The sequence below is a fragment of the Oryctolagus cuniculus genome, chromosome 7 (genome assembly GCF_964237555.1).
Source record: "Oryctolagus cuniculus chromosome 7, mOryCun1.1, whole genome shotgun sequence".
Lineage (NCBI taxonomy): Eukaryota > Metazoa > Chordata > Mammalia > Lagomorpha > Leporidae > Oryctolagus > Oryctolagus cuniculus.
The window spans coordinates 84,570,657-84,591,785 of record NC_091438.1 but is presented as its reverse complement, the minus strand read 5'-3'; the positions used below and the strand labels follow the sequence as shown (position 1 = coordinate 84,591,785).

The 21,129-nt window shown below is 40.8% G+C and overlaps 2 protein-coding genes across 2 annotated transcripts in view; one reads left to right on the top strand and one right to left on the bottom strand.

The window, feature by feature from the left end:
- LOC100353613 (calcium-activated chloride channel regulator 4) overlaps nt 1-12,102 on the top strand; it is a 39,046-nt gene extending 26,944 nt beyond the window's left edge. Inside the window, exons 10-14 of the mRNA XM_051857526.2 lie at nt 2,149-2,364; nt 2,972-3,239; nt 6,018-6,188; nt 10,394-10,627; nt 11,468-12,102. Of these exons, the coding sequence (XP_051713486.2) occupies nt 2,149-2,364; nt 2,972-3,239; nt 6,018-6,188; nt 10,394-10,627; nt 11,468-11,889 (1,311 nt within the window). The 3' untranslated portion in view covers nt 11,890-12,102. The remainder of the gene's footprint in view (nt 1-2,148; nt 2,365-2,971; nt 3,240-6,017; nt 6,189-10,393; nt 10,628-11,467) is intronic.
- Nucleotides 12,103-20,399: 8,297 nt separating this feature from the next.
- Nucleotides 20,400-20,916, bottom strand: LOC100353361 (large ribosomal subunit protein eL43-like). Its single transcript, XM_002715526.5, has one exon. The coding sequence runs from the start codon at nt 20,871-20,873 to the stop codon at nt 20,415-20,417; it is 459 nt and encodes a 152-aa protein (XP_002715572.2). The 5' UTR covers nt 20,874-20,916; the 3' UTR covers nt 20,400-20,414.
- Nucleotides 20,917-21,129: the final 213 nt, after the last annotated feature.

The window sequence follows — 21,129 nt, the reverse complement described above, 5'->3', positions numbered from 1 at the left end:
ATCTTTATATACAGAAGATCGATTTAGTATGTATTAAGTAAAGATTTCCTCAGTTTGCACCCACACAGAAACACCAAGTGTAAAATACTGTTTCAGTACTAGTTAGAGCATTACTTCACATTGGCCAACACATTAAGGACAGATCCCACATGAGAAGTAAATACACAGTGACTCCTGTTGTTGACTCAACAACAGGCTCTAGTCATTAGTTGCCAAGGCTATGGAAGCCTTTTGAGTTCACTGACTTCGATCTTATTCCAACAGGGTCATAGTCAAAGTGGAAGTTCTCTCCTCCCTTCAGAGAAAGGTACCTCCTTCTTTGAAGACCTGTTCTTTCCACTGGGATCTCACTCTCTCACTCGCAGAGATCTTTCATTTAGGTCTTCTTTTTTTTCCCAGAATGCCTTGGCTTTCTATGCCTAAAATACTCTCATGGTCTCTTCAGCCATATCCAAATGCCTTAAGGGCTGATTCTGAGGCCAGAGTGCTATTTAGGACATCTGCCATTCAATGAGTCTGCTGTGTATCCTGCTTCACATGATGGATCGTTCTCTCTATGGGTGCATTTTTTTAAAGATTTATTTATTTACTTGAATGTTACACACAGAGAGAAAGAGAGGCAGAGAGAGGTCTTCCATTCGCTGGTTCACACTCCAATTGGTAGCAACAGCCGGAGGTGCACTGATCCGAAGCCAGGAGCCAGAGCTTCTTCCAGATCTCCCACATGGGTGCAGGGGCCCAAGTACTTGGACCATCTTCTTCTACTGGTTTCCCAGGCCATAGCAGACAGCTAGATCAGAACTGGAGCAGCCGGGACTCAAACTGGTGCCCATAATGTATGCTGGCACAGCAGGCGGCATTTTTACCCACTACGCCACAGCACTGGCCCAGATCTGAGTGCATTTTTTTTTTGACAGGCAGTGTGGACAGTGAGAGAGAGAGACAGAGAGAAAGGTCTTCCTTTGCCGTTGGTTCACCCTCCAATATCCGCCAAGGCCGGCGTGCCGCGGCTGGTGCACCCTGCTGATCCGATGGCAGGAGCCAGGTACTTACCCTGGTCTCCCATAGGTTGCAGGGCCCAAGCACTTGGGCCATCCTCTGCTGCACTCCCAGGCCACAGCAGAGAGCTGGCCTGGAAGAGGGGCAACCAGGACAGAATCCGGCGCCCCGACTGGGACTAGAACCTGGTGTGCCCGAGCCGCAAGGCGGAGGATTAGCCTATTGAGCTTCGGCGCCGGCCTTTGAGTGCATTTTTTAAAAAGTCCCATGGTCCCTTCACCCTTCACTGTAATGAAACAGTATCTTTGGGCTGGCACTGTTGCTCACTAGGTTAATCCGCTGCCTGCAGTGCCGGTACTCCGGCTTCTAGTCCCGGTTGGTGCACTGGTTTTGTCCAGGTTGCTCCTCTTCCAGCCCAGCTCTCTGCTGTGTCCCGGGAAGGCAGTGGAGGATGGCCCAAGTGCTAGGGCCCTGCACCCTCATGGGAGACCAGCAGGAGGCGCCTGGCTCTTGGCTTCGGATCGGCACAGCGCACTGGCAGTAGTGGCCATTTGAGGGGGTGAACCAACGGAAGGAAGACCTTTGTCTCTCTCTCTCTCACTGTCTAACTCTGCCTGGCCAGAAAGAAAGAAAGAAAGGAAGAAAGAAAGAAAGAAAGAGTAAAAAGTATCTTTGGATGCTTCTGTCAATGATTTCCTATTTCTTGTCTTACTCACTTTGTCTCTGCTCAATCACTGGAGCCACCAATAAGCGCTACCTGTTAAATCATCTTGAAGATGATTAACACAGAGGCACACACCCTCCTAACAGCTAATTCTTCTCTGTAGTTGTAGCACCCTTTAATGCTAAAGGATTGCTTGAGTTTTTGCCACAATCACTTTGAATAAATAACAGGATCATAAACTCAACTGTAAAAGCCATGCTTCTGCTCTAAGGCTTTTATTAAATCTTGTTGTTTCTTCAGATCCTGTGTTCTGCAGTTGCTAAATGACAATTCTCACATCCTATTCAGCTTTCAGGGAGATCACAAACCTAAGATGATATCACATATGAAAACTTATTCTTAGGCCAGAAATTAAGACATAACTGTAAAAGAAAAAAAATTATTGTCTTCTGCAGTCATTAATTTTTAAATATATTTTTGAACAGCTTGAAAGTAAGGGATTAACACTGAACAGTAAATCCTGGATGAATGACACTGTAATTATTGATAGCACAGTGGGGAAAGACACATTCTTTCTCATCACATGGAACAAGCAGAGTCCCGACATTTTTCTCTGGGATCCCAGTGGAACACTAATGAACACTTTCACAGTGGACTCTAACTCCAAAATGGCCTATCTCAGTGTACCAGGAACTGCAAAGGTAAGTAATCATCTTTTATATTTCCTCTGAAATTTCTTTAACTAAAAATAATCCATTTAATGTTGTAATTGTAAATTCCAATGACTGCATCATCTTTAAAATTAAAATAATATCCAATGCACTTTCAATGCCTGTGTAATCTTGATAATTATGACATCAGGAAAAGGAAAAAAGAAGGTATGTTTCAGTAGGAAAAAAGAATAGGTAGTATAAGTAGAGCATTTCGGAGGGCATGTGGTAGGAGTTCATGCAATTTGGTGTGTAAATAGCTAGAAAATCCTTCCTCAGTAGCTCTACCAGAGTCATAGAATCTGTGGATTCTGAGGTCAAAGAATGGGACCAAAACCAAGGCAAACATTCCAAAAGTTATTTTTTTCAGTTGAGACATTGAAAAGTGTAGACACCATAAATGACAAAGTTAGAGCGCCCTGTCTGAACTGGCTCAACTCTTATTCTTTTACCCTAATATCCCCCCCCCCCCAAAAAAAAACAATAAAGAAGCCTGCTTCTTTATTCTAGAAATGCATAGATTTGTTCTAGGCATGCATAGAAAACACAGAAAAGAACTTGACAATGGTTACTTACTATGTTTCATTGAAATTTTTAGGTAGGCATTTGGACTTACAGTGCTCAGGCCACAGCAGACTCAGAAACATTAACTATCACGGTAACTTCTCGAGCAGCAAATTCTTCTGTACCTCCAATCACAGTGAACGCTAAGATGAATAAAGACAACAACATCTTTCCCAGCCCAATGATTGTTTATGCAGAAGTTCTTCAAGGCTATGCACCCGTTCTTGGAGCCAATGTGACTGCTGTCATTGAATCTAATAGTGGGAATACAACAGTTTTGCAACTTTTGGATAATGGTGCAGGTAATACACAGGGTTTTGTAAATAAGTCTGTGTTGTGTGTTCTTGTGGCAGTGTGGGTGATAGCACAGGCACATGAAGAATTTATGTAGATTAAGGAAGAATAAGAAGCCAGCAGAGAATTCTATCCAGGTAAAACCTGGAAACGAAATGGCACATTGTCTCACACACTCAGCAAATATAGTTTATTGTCATCACTATTGTTTGGCACCTACACAGCCAGTGTCTGTCACCAGCTTAGGAAGATCTCATTCAGGAGGTTGAGAACAGCATCAAGAAGTCTGGGCAAGTGTTTTTCTCAGGGGAACATTGTCTAGAAAGTCTGGGCAGAGGGTGAAGCTCAAGCAGACAGATGTACTCAAGTGGTGGATCTTGGGCCCTTGGCACAGAAAAGGAGAGAAGCAAGTGTGATTCCCAACAGATGGAACAAAGCGCAAATATTGTCCTGTGAACTGAGGCCCAGGTGAGCTAGAACCACTATGACAAAGGAGGGGTCATGGCTTGGGCATCAGACACCAGGCCTGACTGGCAGGAATCAAGAGACAGACCTGGCCATGCTCTGTGGCCTTGGTCTGTTGGAAGAATGGTGCTGAATGACCTTTCTCTCAGAATATGGATTGTTCCGGGAACTGAACCTTCTGTTGGGAGTCAGTGAACAAGGAAATAGCCAAGTTGATAGATGTCTGAATTATTACATTATTATCTTTTGCAATATAGATTATTAAGTCATATTATAATTCCATCTTCATCTGAGTTAACCCTGAGAAAAACCAAGAAGAGCAAATTGTCCTTTGGTATACCTTATTGCCTTCTGCAGATATAACAACAGTTCCACAACTATCCCCTGCCTCTTCTTTTTCCACAAAATCGTTTAAAACTTACTGCATCTTATTTCATTTCTCAGCATTTTGCCAGATGACTAGTAAGCTAATTTGGAATGTCTTTTTTTTAAAGATTTTTTTTATTTATTTGAAAATCAGAGTTACACAGAGATAGAAGGAGAGGCAGAGAGAGAGAGAGAGAAAGATCCTCCATCCACTGGTTCACTCCCTAACTGGCCGTAGCGGCTGGTTCTGTGCCAATCTGAAGGCAGGAATCAAGAGCTCCCTCTGGTCCCAAGGCCATCTCCACTGGTTTCCCAGGCCACAGCAGAGAGCTGGATCGGAAGTGGAGCAGATGGGACTAGATGGGATGCTGGCACTGCAGGCGGAGGCCTCACCAACTATGCCACAGCATCGCACCGGCCCCATGGAATGTCTTTTTTTTTTTTTTTTGACAGGTAGAGTTAGACGGTGAGAGAGAGAGAGAAAGGTCTTCCTTCCATTGGTTCACCCCCCAAATGGCCACTACGGCCGGACTACGCCAATCAGAAGCTAGGAGCCATGTGGTCTCCCATGTGGGTGCAGGTGCCCAAGCACTTGGGCCATCCTCCAATGCCTTCCCTGGCCACAGCAGAGAGCTGGACCGGAAAAGGAGCAACTGGGATTAGAACCTGGTGCCCATATGAGATGCCAGTGCCACAGGCAGAGGATTAGCCAAGTGAGCCAAGGTGCTGGCCCCACCATGGAATGTCTTTACTGGAAAAGTAATTGATGAATAACAATGGCTCAGAGCAGGCATTTACAAAGTTCAGTATAAAAAGTGATTATTTGGAGAGTTTGTTAAAAAAGAGAAATGTGGGGACCTTCCCACATTGTAGGTGCTGCTGGTCTAAGGAACTTTCTTTCAGATCTTTTGTCTTAGAGGATTAAACTCCCTAGAGAATGTGTTTGCAATTTAACAGGTGATTCAAATAGCAGTGATATTAAAAAGTAGACATATGGGGGCTGGCGCTGTGGCACAGTAGGTTAATCCTCTGCCTGTGGCGCTCGCATCCCATGTGGGTGCCAGTTCTAGTCCTAGCTGCCCCTCTTCCAATCTAGCTCTCTGCTATGGCCTGGGAAAGAGGAGGAAGATGACCCAAGTCATTGGGCCCCTGCACTGGTGTGGGAGACCAGGAAGAAGGACTTGGCTCCCAGGCTTCGGATCAGTGCAGCTCCAGTTGTTGCGACCATATGGGGAGTGAACCAACAGAAGGAAGACCTCTCTCTCTGTCTCTCCCTCTCACTGTCTGTAACTCTACCTCTAAAATAAATTAATAAAATCTTTTTTTAAAAAAAAGTAGACATATGATATAAAATTCCTGAGCTCCCTCAAGTATTTATTCTAATAACAAATGGGATTTTCCACTGTCAGACCAGGAAGTTAACAGATTTCAAAAGCAAAAGCTGAGAAATGAAGAAACAAAAGAGCTGTCGAAATAATGCCAAATAAGTATTTTAGTTGACTATAATGAAAATTAAATTATACAGAAAGATACTTCATCCTTAGTGGGAGACCTTGATGTAAACAGAGGGATGACACAATTATGATGTTTAGATAAAGTAACCTGGTAGAGAAATGGTAAGAAGAGTGCCAAAATAATCTGAATGCAATTTCCTAAGAGATAGAATGGTTAGCTATATATATATATATATATATATATATATATATATATAGTAAATATAGAAACATCAATGTGTGTTACACAGATAATATTACAAATATCAAAATAACCCAAAGATAGCAATTCAACAACCTATTGTTTGGCAGAGCATAATGGAAACATTCACCAAAGGGTCAGTCCCAAACTATTGAGTGTAATCTAGAGAATATGTTTATAAAGGCCAATGCTTGTCTTAGGAAGTTTATAAACGTCTTTTATTTATAGTAATAATGTGTTCCCTTCATTTCCATAACAAGGTGCTGATGCCTTCAAGGATGATGGGGTCTACTCCAGGTATTTTACAAATTATACAGAAAATGGCAGATACAGCTTGAAAGTATGGGCTCATGGAGGAACAAACTCTACAACCCAAAGCTTACGGCGTCCATTGAACAGAGCCATGTATATACCAGGATGGGTAGTAGACGGTGAGTAACTCATGATATCTGAAACCCAGTGATGAATGTTGTCATTTGATACCATTAAGTTTCAACCGAATGGTAAAGTCTTGAATTTGACATTTATAGGCATATCAGGATCCTGGAAACTCAGGATTTCTATGTCACAATCTTGAGGCACTATTCCTTCTTCTCTTTTTGTACTTAAATCCTTCAGTTGATTGGCTGAGCCCCATCCACATCAACTGGGATAATCAGTTACAGTATAACAGGGGAGGGGCCAACATGGCAGTATACCAATAGGACTTTCCAAGTCATGTGGAGCAAAATAGATAGTTCACAAGCAGAGGGGTTACAAGCTGGCAACGGAGTTGCAATAAGTTCACACAGAGAAGCCCGGGAGTCCAGCAGAGACTGGGTAGATTCACAAGGTGGGAGCTAAGAGAGAAGGGTAGTGGTGGTGGCGGAGGCACAGTGAAGGTGCAACAAAGGTGCAGCAGAAACACTGAACAAGGAGATCAGTGCCACCCCTCCAGTGAACAAGGCGAGAGGTCATGAGTCCATGGAGCTGTGGGATGCAGCGGGCGACGGAGCTTGGCAGACTGCGTTTGAAGCTCCGGGTGAGATGAAGGAGAAAATTACAGGGTAACAAGCAGAGAGGTCAGGCATGCCCTGGTCCATTTATGTCTCCCACCGCCCCGAGCCAGACCTACAGCTGGCAGAGAGAAGCCATATTGATAGTTTACATTTTCAAGTATAAGCAGGATGCTGCCACCTTTGCCTCCTATGCACACACCCATCAATTGCGGGGGTCATCTCACTACATCCCCCACCCAGGATAAAAAATCACTACAGTTCAGAGTGCTTTCCTCCCCACCACACAAGCTGTACACAAGAAGTATCTTTTTTTTTTTAAAGATTTTATTTATTTATTTGACAGGTACAGTTACAGTCAGTGAGAGAGAGACAGAGAGAAAGGTTTTTCTTCCGGTGGTTCACTCCCCAAATGGCCGCAACGGCCGGAGATGCGCCGATCCAAACCAGGAGCCAGGTGCCTCCTCCTGGTCTCCCATGTGGGTGCAGGGCCCCAAGCCCTTGGGCCATCCTCCACTGCCTTCCCGGGCCACAGCAGAGAACTGGACTGGAAGAGGAGCAACCAGGACCAGACCCAGCATCCATATGGGATGCTGGCACCGCAGGCAGAGGATTAACCTAGTGTGCCACAGCACCGGCCCAAAGGAGTAGTCTTAAACATCAAAAACTTCAGCTCATTTCATGAACCAGTGAGAAGCAAGCCTGGCCCCAGTAGGTGGCGCTTAGTGCACCAAAGCTCTGGTACCACCTCCATCACGTTCTAGAAGTAAACAGGGCTCCAGGAGTCGAGGCTGTGTGCTCCCACTTGCAACGCACAGACACATAGCAGCTCAGAGCAGAGGGAAATTGCGCCACAGGTAGAAAGTCACAAATTAAAGGTAAAATCAACCAGAAATGCCGAAAAACATAGGAAAGCTCCTGAATAAGAATAAGGAAGACTATATGATGTTCCCAATTGAACAGTATAACTCTTCTATAATGGCAGCTGAAGAAGAAGAGATATAGAGTATACCAGAAAAGGAATTCAGAAAATTAATAGTCAGATTACTTAGAAGTAATCAGAAGCAAATTCACGATCTAAATGAAAAGGTCTCCCAAAAAACTGAGATATTAAAGAGAATCCAGAATGAAATTCTAGAAATGAAGAATTCAATAGATCAAATAAAAAATGCAGAGAAAAGTCTTAACAAATCACAACTGGATATTTACAAAATTCTATCAAACAACTCAACTTATGGATCCTAGGAATTCCAGAAGGTTTGGAAAGAGAAAAAGAATTAGAAGACCTTGTTAATGAAATAATAACAGAGGACATCCCCAAAATGGAAAATGAAAGAGACATCCAAGCACAAGAAGTACACAGAACTCCCAATAGACATGACCAAAAAAGAACTTCACCAAAACACATTATAGCAAAACTCAGCTCTGTGAAACAAACAAAAAAAAGATCTTCAAATGTGCATGAGAGAAACAACAAATCACATTCAGAGGAAATCCAAATAAATTCACTCTGCAATCCTCATTACAAACCCTACAGGCAAGGAGACATTGGCAAGACATAGTTTAAGTCCTAAGAGAAAAAAAATGTCAACCCAGAATACTCTACCCTGCAAAACTCTCATTTATGAATGAAAGAGAAATAAGGATCTTCAGAAACAAGCAGAAATTGAAAGAATTTGTAACTATTCACCCAGCCCTACAAAAGATGCTCAAGGATGTGCTATACACAGAAACAGGAACATCATTACAAAAGAAGATGAATGCAGAAAATAATCCAGCAAAAGAACAAATAAAATCCAAAATACATAAATAGGACTATTTACGAATATGGCAGGGAAAAGTCAGTACTTCACAATAGTCACACAGAATGTAAATGGTATCAATTCCCCAGTTAAAATTCACAGACTGGCTGAATGGATTAAAAAAGAAAGTCCATCTATTTGCTGTCTACAAGAAACACATCTTATCAACAAAGACACATGCTGACTGAAAGTGAAAGGGTAGAAAAAGATAACCCATGCTAACAAATCAACAAGAGCTGGCGTGGCCACCCTTATAATCACACAAAACAGACATTAACACAAAAACTATTAAAAGACACATAGAAGGATCAATCCAACAAGAAGATGCGACTATTATAAATACATATGCACCTGACTATTTAAAAGAATTATAGGCTGGCGCCGTGGCTCAATAGGCTAATCCTCCACCTGCAGCACCAGCACACTGGGTTCTAGTCCCTGTCAGGGCACCAGATTCTGTCCCGGTTGCTCCTCTTCCAGTCCAGCTCTCTGCTGGGCCAGGGAGTGCAGTGGAGGATGGCCCAAGTCCTTGGGCCCTGCACCCACATGGGAGACCAGGGGAAGCACCTGGCTCCTGCCTTCGGATTGGCATGGTACGCTGGCCGCAGTGCACCGGCCACAGCGACCATTTGGGGGGTGAACCAATGGCAAAGGAAGACTTTTCTCTGTCTCTCTCTGCCTGTCAAAAATAATAAAAGAATTGTTAAGGGACTTAAAGGGAGATATAGACTCAAATACAATTGTAACAAAAAACTTCAATACCCCACTTTTGGCAATGGACAGATCAACCAAACAGAAAATGAACAAGGAAACAACGGAGTTAATCAGCAGCATAGGCCAAATAGACCTAGCAGATATCCACAGAACCTTACACCCTACAGCCACAGAGTATACTATTTTCTCTCCAGTCCATGGAACATTCTCTAGGATAGACAATATGCTAAGACATGAAGTTAATCTCAGCAAATTCAAAAAAACTGAAATCATACCATGCATCTTAGACCACAATGCAATGAAACTGGAAATCAGCAACTCAAGAATCTCTAAATCATATGGAAACACATGGAGAATGAACAAGGTGTTTCTGAATGAACAATGGGTCATAGAAGAAATCAAAAGAGAAATCAAAAAATTTCTGGAAACAAATGAAGATGACAATACAACATACCAAAGTTTGTGGGATACAGGAAAAGCAGTGTTAAGAAGAAAGTTTATAGCAATTAGTGCCTACGTCAAGAAACCAGAAAGGCATCAAATAAATGACATATCTCTGTACCTCAAGGATCTAGAAAACCCAAAACTAGTAGAAGAAAATAAATAAAATTTTAAAAATCAACAAAATTGAAACAAAAAAACACAAAAGATCAATACGAATAGCTGGTTTTTTGAAAAAAAATAAAAAAAATGAACACATCATTGGCTCAACTAACTAAAAAAGAGAGAAGACCCAGATCAATAAAATTAGAGGTGAAAAAGGAAATGCAACAACAGACACCACACAATCAATGCAATTTATGACAAACACACGGCCAGCATAATATTGAATGGGAAAAAGGTGGAAGCCTTCTCACTGATATCCAGTACTAGACAGGGATGTTCACTCACACCATTGCTCTTCAGTATAGTCAATTCCATTCTACAATATCCTAGTAAGCATACCAAAGGAAAAGTTCACACATATTGGATGCTTATGATTGTTTCCAAAAACTTGGTACAAAGGAGATGGTATCCCTGGGGAAAACATCTGAAAAACAAAACTACACAGGACAGGTGATTCATTGAGTTCTAAAAATACTAGTACAGTTTTATCCATTGTAAATTACAATTTTTTTAATTCAGGAGAAATTGAAGGAAATCCCCCAAGACCTGAAATTGATGGGAATACTCAGACAATCTTAGAAAATTTCAGCAGAACAATATCCGGAGGTGCATTTGTGGTATCACAATTTTCAAATACCGCCTTTGCTGACCCGTACCCACCTAGCCAAATCACAGACCTTGATGCCACACCTGATGGAGATGAGATCACTCTGACATGGACAGCACCAGGAGAAGATTTTGATGTTGGAACAGGTAAGGACAAAGTAACCTGTGGTTATGATTTTAAGTGAGAGGTTAAGTGGGGATATGGGCTGGTGAAAGGAGAAGAGATTTTTGTTTTGTTTTTGTTTGACAGGCAGAGTGGACAGTGAGAGAGAGAAACAGAGAGAAAGGTCTTCCTTTTCCATTGGTTCACCCCGCAAATGGGGTGCCGGTTCCGCAGGCAGAGGATTAGCCTAGTAAGCCACGGCGCTGGCCTAGAGAAGAGGTTTTAATTGATAGCTGACAGTATCCACTTCATAGTCTATGGTATTTTTTCAATTTGAGAGACAGAGAAATAGAAAGCAAGAGAGGAACAGAGAGAGGGTGTCAGAAAGAGAGAGCTCTGCTAGTTCACTCACCCGAATGACTACAACGACAAGGACTACACACAGCAGACAACTGGAGTTGGGAACTCAGTATAGGTCTCCCACATGAATGGCAGGGACCCTCTTCTTCAAGCCGTCATTTGCTGCCTCCCAGGTATGCATTGTTAGGAAGCTGGAATAGTGAGCCTGGGCCAGAAATTGAACACAGGTACTCCAATATGGGACATGGACATCATAACAAGCATCTTAACCCATAGGGCATCCACCAACCACTGATCCATTATTGTGAATCAAACTCACACATTTTAACCTAGTTCTACTTTTTTATATGAAGGAGATAGTATTTGACAGACCATGAAAGTCTGAAATCAGCTTCTTTTGAAGAATGAGCTAAAGCATTTGATATGAGTATTGCTCAATATAACAAAACAATATTTGAGGATAAATGGAAATGAACTGAATGTGGCATTGACAGAGACTAAACTTGCATAACATTTTTTCTTAGTCAAACAGTATATCATAAGAATAAGTGGAAGTATCCTCGATCTACGGGACAATTTTGACAATGCTCTTCAGGTTAACACTTCTGGTCTGCAACCAAATGAGGTCAACTCCAAGGAAACTTTTACGTTTAAACCAGGAAACATCGAGGAAGAAAATGCAACCCACATATTCATTGCTATTCAAAGTGTAGATAAAAACAACTTGACATCAAAATTATCCAATATTGCACAAGTAGCTCTGTTTGTCCCTGAAGCAGATACTAGTCCTGAGGAAAACCCAAACCATAGCAATTCTGGCATCAACATTTCTACCTTGGTGTTGTCAGTGGTTGGGTCTGTTGTGGTTGTTAGTATTATTATAAGCACCACAATTTGTATCTTAACAAAGAGAAAACGTTCAAGCCAGTCTGGAACAGTGTTCTAAAAATCAACACAAGTAAGGATATTTCTGAATTTTTTATTCATCTTGTATGATCATAAACTCATAAAAATTAATTTTATGAAGTCTAGAAGACTTACCTTGATTAAATATACACATCCATAGGTATGTGAAAAACTATGTCAATAGTCAAGTTTATCATTTTGTTTACTCATTATTTTATATCATAAATAGTTATGAATAAATAATCTTTTTTCATATTGGTCTCTGTGTATTATTTTTCTGATGCAAAGATTTATTTTTTTAACTTTTATTTAATGAGTATGAATTTTCAAAGTACAACTTATGGAGTACAATGACTTCCCCCCCATAACTTCCCTCCCACCCGCAATCCTCCCCTCTCCCGCTCCCTCTCCCCTTCCATTCACATCAAGATTCATTTTCGATTCTCTTTATATACAGAAGATCACTTCAGCATATATTAAGTAAAGATTTCGACAGTCTGCACCCACATAGAAACACAAAGTGAAAAATACAGTTTGAGTACTAGTTATAGCATTAAATCACAATGTACAGCACATTAAGGACAGAGATCCTACATGAGGAGTAAGTGCACAGTGATTCCTGTTGTTGACTTATCAAATTGACACTCTTGTTTATGGCATCAGCAATCACCCTAGGCTCCTGTCATGAGTTGCCAAGGCTATGGAAGCCCCCTGAGTTCACCGACTCTGATCATATTTAGGCAAGGTTGTAGTCAGAATGGAAGTTCTCTCCTCCCTTCAGAGAAAGGTACCACCTTCTTTGATGACCTGTTCTTTCCACTGGGATCTCACTCGCAGAGATCTTTCATTCAGGTAATTTTTTTTGCCAGAGTGTCTTGGCTTTCCATGCCCGAAATACTCTCATGGGCTTTTCAGCCGGATCTGCATGCCCCAAGGGCTGACTCTGAGGCCAGAGTGCTGTTTAGGACATCTGCCATTCTATGAGTCTGCTGTGTGTATCTCACTTCCCATGTTGGATCGTTCTCTCCCTTTTTTATTCTATCGGTTAGTATTTGCAGACACTATTCTTGTCTATGTGATCCCCTTGGCTCCTAGTCCTATCATCATGATCAATTGTGAACAGAAATTGATCACTTGGACTAGTGAGACGGCATTGGTACATGCCACCTTGATGGGATTGAACTGGAATCCCCTGACATGTTTCCAACTCCACCGTTTGAGGTAAGTCAGCTTGAGCATGTCCCAAATTGCACATCTCCTCCCTCTCTTATTCCCACTCTTATATTTACAAGCAATCACCCTTCAGTTAAGTTTCAGCACTCAAGAATAACTGTGTATTGATTACAGTATTCAACCAAAAGTATTAACTAGAACAAACAAAAAAAAATACTAAGAGGGATAACATATTAAGTTGTTCATCAACAGTCAGGGCAAGGGCTAATCAAGTCACTGTTTCTCATAGTGTTCATTTCACTTTAACAGGTTTCCTTTTTGGTGCTCAGTTAGTTGTCACCTATCAGGGAGAATATATCATATTTGTCCCTTTAGGATTGGCTTATTTCACTCAACATAATGTTTTCCAAATTCCTAACAGGGATCACTTTTCAGTTAAAATTTAAACACCTAAGAATAATTGTGTGTTAATTACAGAGTTCAACCAATGGTACTAGAACAAAAAAAATACTAAAATGGATAAAGTATTACATTGTACATCAACAGTCAGGGCAGGGGCTGATCAAGTCACTGCTTCTCATAGTGTCCATTTCACTTCAACAGGTTTCCCCTTTGGTGCTCAGTTAGTTGTCGCCAATCAGGGAGACCATATGATATTTGTCCCTTTGGGACTGGCTTAGTTCACTCAGCATAATGTTTTCTAGACTCCTCCATCTTGTTGCAAATGACCTGGTTTCATTGTTTTTGACTGCTGTATAGTATTCTATAGAGTACATGTCCCATAATTTCTTTATCCAGTCTACTGTGATGGGCATTTAGGTTGGTTCCAGGTCTTAGCTATTGTGAATTGAGCTGCAATAAACATTAGGGTGCAGACGTCTTTTTTGTTTGCCAATTTAATTTCCTTTGGGTAAATTCCAAGGAGTGGGATGGCTGGGTTGAATGGTAGGGTTATATTCAGGTTTCTGAGGAATCTCCAGACTGACTTCCATAGTGGCTTAACCAGTTTCTGATACAAAGATTTCTAAGATGAGATTTCAAATTTCATTAAATTAAAATTGTCTATTTTTAAAGAAATTTTCAAGAGTTGAGTTGTTGAAAGAGGCAGAGGCAGAGAGACAGACAGAGATCTTCCAACTGCTAGTACATTCCCCAGATGGCCGTGACAGCTGGAGCTGGGCCAGTACAAAGCTAGGAGCCAGGAGCTTCTTCTGGGTCTCCCATGGGTGCAGGGTCCCCATTACTTTGGCTATCATCCACTGCTTTCCCAGGTGCATTTGCAGGGAGCTGGATTGGAACTAGAGTAGCCAGGACTTGAGCAGTGTCCATATGGGATGTTGGTGCTGCAGGAGGCAGCTTAACCCGCTATCCCACAGCACCTGTCCCAAAATTATCCATTTGAGTAGTAAAAATACAAATTATCACATAATGGGTAAAGATACCACCTGGGACACCAGCATTCCATATGGGCAACGGGTCGTTCCCAGCAGCATAACTTCTGATCCAGTTCCCTGCTGATGTGTCTGGACAAAAATGGTAGAAGATGGCTCAAGTGTTTGGGCTTCTGCTACCTACCTGAGTGACCCAAATGAAGCTCCTGGATCTTTTGGCTTCAGTCTGGTACAGCCTTGGCTATTGTAGACACTTGGGGAGTGAATCAACAGATGGAAGACCTCTTTCTGTCTCTCCTTCTCTCTGTCTGTAACTCTTTCAAATAATAAATAAATCTTTAAGAAAAAAAAGATACCAAACATTTTTTTGGAAAAATGAATTCTGTCTTTCCAATATTCAGTATAAATTGATATTATATTCTTAGGAAGTCCTATGTGGAACAGGACAGCCCCTATCCCAAACACAGAAGCTAATGTGTATGAAGCTCCCAAATAGGAAAAAAAAAGCCTCTATCAGCACCTATCCAAGAGGATCCTACCCCAGGAGATAACCAGGCTGCAGTGTCACAAGCTGAGCACCTGCTCACAGGGTTCTATTCAAACTGTACTCCTGAGTGGTGGTCCACAGTCACAGTCTCAGTTGGTCATCTAGGACTGAGGGAACTGATTTCATATGCTCTTGTTGGTGCCAAGATGTCTGGTGTTGCAGTTCAACGTGCCCCAGCAGAGTGTGTGAAAAGGGGAGAATCCAAATTGTGGTGCTGGATGAACATGCTCCATGACACCAGCATAAAATAGGACCATGAGGAGCACAGCACAACATAGCACCGCAGCCAAAAAGAAAAATGTGGTTGCTAAGCCATGAATGGTTTTCAAAGATTCATTCCCAACACTTAGTCTTTACTTGCTCTGATGAACACAATGTATCTGACCATTTTTGTACTCCTAGGAACCTTGACTTGCCTTGTTAAAATCATCTGTATTAAAGGAAATCATGCATGGATGAAATAAAATAATTGTTGTTTTAAGATTCTATCTTTTGGGAAGTTTGCTCCACATCACTAGATTTACAAAGCAACCAATAACCCTATTAGCCAAAATCACACCAGGGAAGCAGACCAATAGGAATTAAAAGAGTTTTAGGATGGGGAATACAACACTAAAGTAAGGAATTGCAGGATCAGAAAAAAATCAATAAGCCTGCCTAAAATATTGCTGTTGGGGTTCAGTGTTGGATGCTGGTTTCTAGGCATGACGAGAAAGTGGAGTGGGACAATGAGGGCAGTTACTGTGGTAGTCTGAGAAAAATCATTGCCTCTACCTGGCTAAACCTCTATGGGTTTGTTGCTAAGATTCCTGTGGTGGGCCAGGGACCACTGTGGGTCAGCGTGGCCAGCCTTTCAGGAAGGAGAGTCAGAAACGGAATAGAGAATAGCAAGTTGGCCCAACTTTGTCTCGTTCCCTCCTATCTTTGCAGTGCCGACCTTGATAGCAATACTTTCTGATAAATGCATCGTTAGGTAGTCTCATCATTGGGTGAACATCAGACCATACACATACACAAACTAATGATGTTATTGTTCTCTATGTTATCTATGTAACCAGTCTGTTGTTGACTTGGATGTATGCGGGACACAGTAGTATATGAGGTAAGGCATATGCTAATTGCCTTAACCATTCTTCACAGTGTACATATATGAAAACAATCATGTTGCATCCCTTAGGATTAAAGGAATGGAGCCTCTGAAGGGGGAATGATGTACAAAGGCAGATAGGATAAAATTGATTAGATCTGTGAGCTGTAAGGCCATGCTTTCACCACACAGCCTGTGTGATCCTATGCCCCTACCTGACCCCAGCTGTACACCCACCTGCCAATCAACCTACGTAACCACTCCCCTTTGGAAGTGTATAAAAGCCCTGGAAAATGGTGAGCCTGGCCCTTTTTTCCCTTCTTTGCCATTATTGCCCTTTGTTGCCCTTGTTGCCCCGCACCTTCGGGGCGCATGGCCTTTGGGTCACCTGCTCACGCTGCCTTCACTTTGCTCACCTTACCAGCATCCATTCTCCCTCCTTAAAGCAAAGATCTACTCACCCCACACTGGACTTTGAGGCGAGCTCTTAACTTCACTTCCAGTCTTTTCCTCCTACTTGTATTTCTGGTGGTCTCTGTGGCTCCTTTCCTTGGATGAACCAATTTCCCTCTATTTCTATCACTTATTTTTATATAATCCTCTTATCTGGTACAATCACATCATACAATCACAAAGGTTTAAACTACAACTTATGTGAAGACCATTATATTAGTTATTGACATCTGGGCAGAAGTCTGACGTTACAGGAGAGAATGTGTTAATATTTTCAAAGAGGGGGCCAGCGTTGTGGCGCAGCAGGTTAAAGCCCTGGTCTGCAGTCCCGGCATCCAATAAAGGCACCAGTTCAAGTCCCGGCTCCTCCACTTCCAATCCAGGTCTCTGCTATGGCCTGGGAAAGCAGTGGAAGATGACCCAAGTGTTTGGGTCCCTGCACCCTCATTGGAGACCTGGAAGAATGGCCCAGCTCTGGCCATTGTGCCATCTGGTTAGTGAACCAGTGGATGGAAGATCTCTCTATCTCTGCCTCTGCCTCTCTGTAACTCTGTCTTTCAAATAAATAAATAAACCTTTAAGAAAAAAAGAACCTACTGATATATTGCTGACCAATCAAATGAAGGCCATGGATGCTAAAGACCACTCAGAAACCCACACCTAAGCAACCATTCTAGCTACTTCTAGCTTTTAAGGGGCAATATAGAGGTTTTCAGTATTGGAAGAGATGAGACGACAGGCATTTTCTTTTTTCTGAGACACTCCCTGGTCTCAGGTTTAGCTGTGGAGGTTCTCGACATGATGATGAGATTTGGCCCAGGTAGTTTTTACAAAAATTTATCTTGTAGGTGCATCATCCTTGCACAGTAGCAATAAAAGTAGGAATTCCTTAATATCCTTATAACAACAGTGTGAGCCAGAAAAGTTTGTAGCTTTTTCTCCCAAATTTTCCTGAAAGGTTACAACTGCATGTTCAGCCTCTCAGTTTCTTTAGACCAAGAAACTGTTTCCATTGTAAGAATTCTGGAGTTTCTAAGAAGATACCAGTCGAGTCCAGCCTTCTGGAATACATTTGTTCAAAAACCTATAATCAGTCATTTCTAGGTTACCCAGAGAGGTTCAGAAGCAAGATGAATAAATTTTAAAATTATATTGTTTTCAGAGTAGCATTTAGATTATGGAACAATGTGGCTTAGTATCTCCCCAAACAGCCAGAAGTGAGCAAGTAATCTCCCTACTGTTCAAGAAGTGGCCCCACACAGTGAGGTGGGCTGCCCAAGGGTGAACTACTTGGCCTCTGTAGTACAGAACAGGTGGCTGTCATGGTTCTTAGATAAGCCAGGTGCCTTGGGTAGCAATGTCCAGATTCTTTTAAAAATCTGCCATTAGTCTGTGACCATACCACCCTGAATGCGCCCAATCTCATCTAAAAATCTGCCATTGGACATTTCATTTTTGCAAATTTTAACTCTACATTCTCTGTCCTAATCCTTACCTCTTGTTTGAAAAGAAGTCAAAGGCTTGCACATGTCTGAAAACCCCAAACGGGTGCTATTTATAGATGTGACAATATCGAGCATCATGTCTAGCATATCTCTTTTGAAATTATAGCCCTCTGTAGGTGCAGTATATGGTGATAGTTACTATCAGATAATCATGCATAAGATTCTTTTCTTCATAACCTCTCAGCCTTTATAGTTCAGTTTAGGGTGACACAAGTGACTCAAGACATCTTAATTTTTATATTCTCCTCTTGTTATATATTTTTAAACACTGATGATAAGTTATCCTATAGCTAGTTTCTGTTTGCTCCAGATTGCCAGGATGGACTTGTCCTGGCTGTTGAGCAATCTGATTGCCAAGCTGGGAATGGGTGTGGGGAAATAGCTGACAACCAAGAATCAGTGTCATAAGCCCCTTTGCCACATATTTGAGCAAAAAAATGGTTTGGAAGGTCTTTAAGCTAAGTTGATGTGGAGTCCATTGTTAAATTCAGCTTTATTAGTTCTGAGGAAGGGAGCTATCATCTCAAGTGCCAAACCAACAAATCAAGTTTGAATCTTAAAAACAATGAACAGGGGCCAACACCATGTCATAGTGAAAACCCCTGCTGTTGAGGTCATTTTGGGAGTGAACTAGTGGATGGAAGATCAATCTATCTTCTCTCTCTCTCTCTCTGTTTCTGGCTCTCCTCTGTAATTCTGACTTTCAAATCAATAAATAAATCTTTTAAAAAAAGGAGCAGAGTTGGAATTTAATAGCAGGCATATTGTAGTTGATTATTTGCATAAATATGCAAGAAAAGTTGATTAAATATAGAGTAATCTTAGATTTAGAAAACTCTGAAAGTTAGGAGGCTTAACCAAGAAAGACACTTTTTTTTAACTGTACTACCTAATATTTTGAAGTTTTAAGATCTATTAAGGAGTTACAATTTTACTTACTCACTGCAAGGTTGGGAGCCCTTGAAATAAGACATTATGTATATATTTTTAGAAGTGCTAATGTTTCAAATTATATTCTATTATGAAGAGAACAGATTCTTAATGAACTTAGGCAAATAGTCACACTGCCAAAAAAATTCATGTAAGTAGTTTTTGAATTTTGGAGGAACTCAGTAGGAAAATGGTAAATTTTTCATCTTTGTTTGCAAAAATATATTTTGCCAAAGTGTCACAAACTCTTTAAGAAAGAATTGATTTTAATCTAGAAGACAAAACATTTAAATATAGAACCAACAATGTTTTCAGTAAAAGACAAAGGAATATGTAAATTACAGTTCATTGAGTCTTATGTAATTACTGTATTTTATTTGAACTTTACTAGCAGTTTCATGAATCTTTTTTTTTTCTGTATCAGAGTTATTGAAAATGTAGTTGGTTTACTGATCTTTTGTCAGAAACTTGTATTTACAAATATTTGTTAGTCTTTTCTGAGTGTAAATGTTTCCAGAGAAGAACAAGAACTGTGGATGATAAAAGACTTAAAATCGCCATGATTCAAATTTAGATGACAGTTCAACAATCAATAAGGAGATTTTCATTATTTGTACTGCCTACAACATTTTAAAAAGCACAACAAGGTTTTACAAACTATTCCATCCTTTGAGGCCTCTGGGGCCTGTGATGAAAGGGGAAATCTCAAAGGTCTTTTAAAGGTCCCCAATTCCATTTTTTAACTAAGATAACAACCATGACTGATAGCATCACACCAGAACTTTTATTATAAATGTTATATAGACTCCAGAAAAATAACATCAATAACATACCTATGTAAATACAACTTAAAGTTGAGCAGTACTTTACAACTTGAAAACACTTTCCTTAGCATCCAATTAAGCTTAATTAGCTGTTTTCTCTACAAGAAGAGAACCACATCCTTTGAGGATCTCCCGGAGCCCCAACTGGAAATCTCAACCAAAGTCAAAAGACTTAATTTGAAACTTAAATATTGAGAAAGCCTTTCAAAGTTGTTAAGCACTTTGAAAACATTTGGTCAAAATAGGATCCCTGTTCCCCACAAAAAAAAAAAAAAAAAGTCATTCATTTAATTCTGGTTATCTACAAGAGTTATTGACCACATTTAATTAAAGTTATAAAGCAGTCACTTAAATATTTTTTTAACTATCAAAAAATCTTAAGACAGTTATTCAAGCACTCAAAATCCAATAAAGACAGCAGAGAATACAAGATACTATCTTGACAAAACACAAAATTTCATTTCCTTTGTCAATTCCCAAAAGGTAAAGAAAAATATCTTGTAGTTTTTTTCCTCCTCCTAGGAAGCTCATCCAGATAACTTGGAAGTCAAATCTGATAGAGAATAATTCAAATTTAATGCTAGAATAACACATGCCCAAAGAATGAAGTTTTAAATTATCCTAGGCTTCTAAGATAAACATCTTTAATGTCAGGTCATAACAGAGACTGAATAAAAAAAAAACTTATGGGTTGACTAGAAAGTTCAGGAAAAGATTCACCAATTAAACTGAAATTATTTTTTAAAAAGAAGTAGTTCAGATGACTATTGAGAAAAAAAAATTTTATATAAATTAACCCATTTATTATAGGCTGCTGATGTCTCATATGGCACCTCTGCTGGTCTTTCAATTCTTTCAGTCTTCTGATCGCAGACTTCACTGTGACAGCAGAAGTGGTGTTGTATGTCCAGGCACCACCAGCCACTGTTTTCATGCAGGAGCCACAGTGCCAGATCCCCACGGCTTGTCTCTTCATCTTGGTTTTGCCGCAGAAGGAGCAAGTGTACTTGGCATGCTGGCTGATCTCAATCTTCTTCACCATCTTCCGGAGGGAGGCGCCATAGCGGGTCCCGTATTTACCCACGATCCCGACCTTCTTGGTGCGTTTCGCCATAGCGCCACCACCAAGGTCCAAGCCCAGAGAGGCGAGAAAATTTTTAAAAATTTCAAAATCAAAGAACAAAATTATTTGCAAATATTTACTAACACCAATATTTTAAGAAAACCTTGTTTCTTTAACACAGTGGACCAAATTCCAGTTTTACTCATTGTACTTTTGATATTAATGCTCAATTTTTAGAAAACCATATAAATAATTCCCTTTGAACTACAGCCAAACTAATCTCACGCAAGAATTATCTTCCACAAGC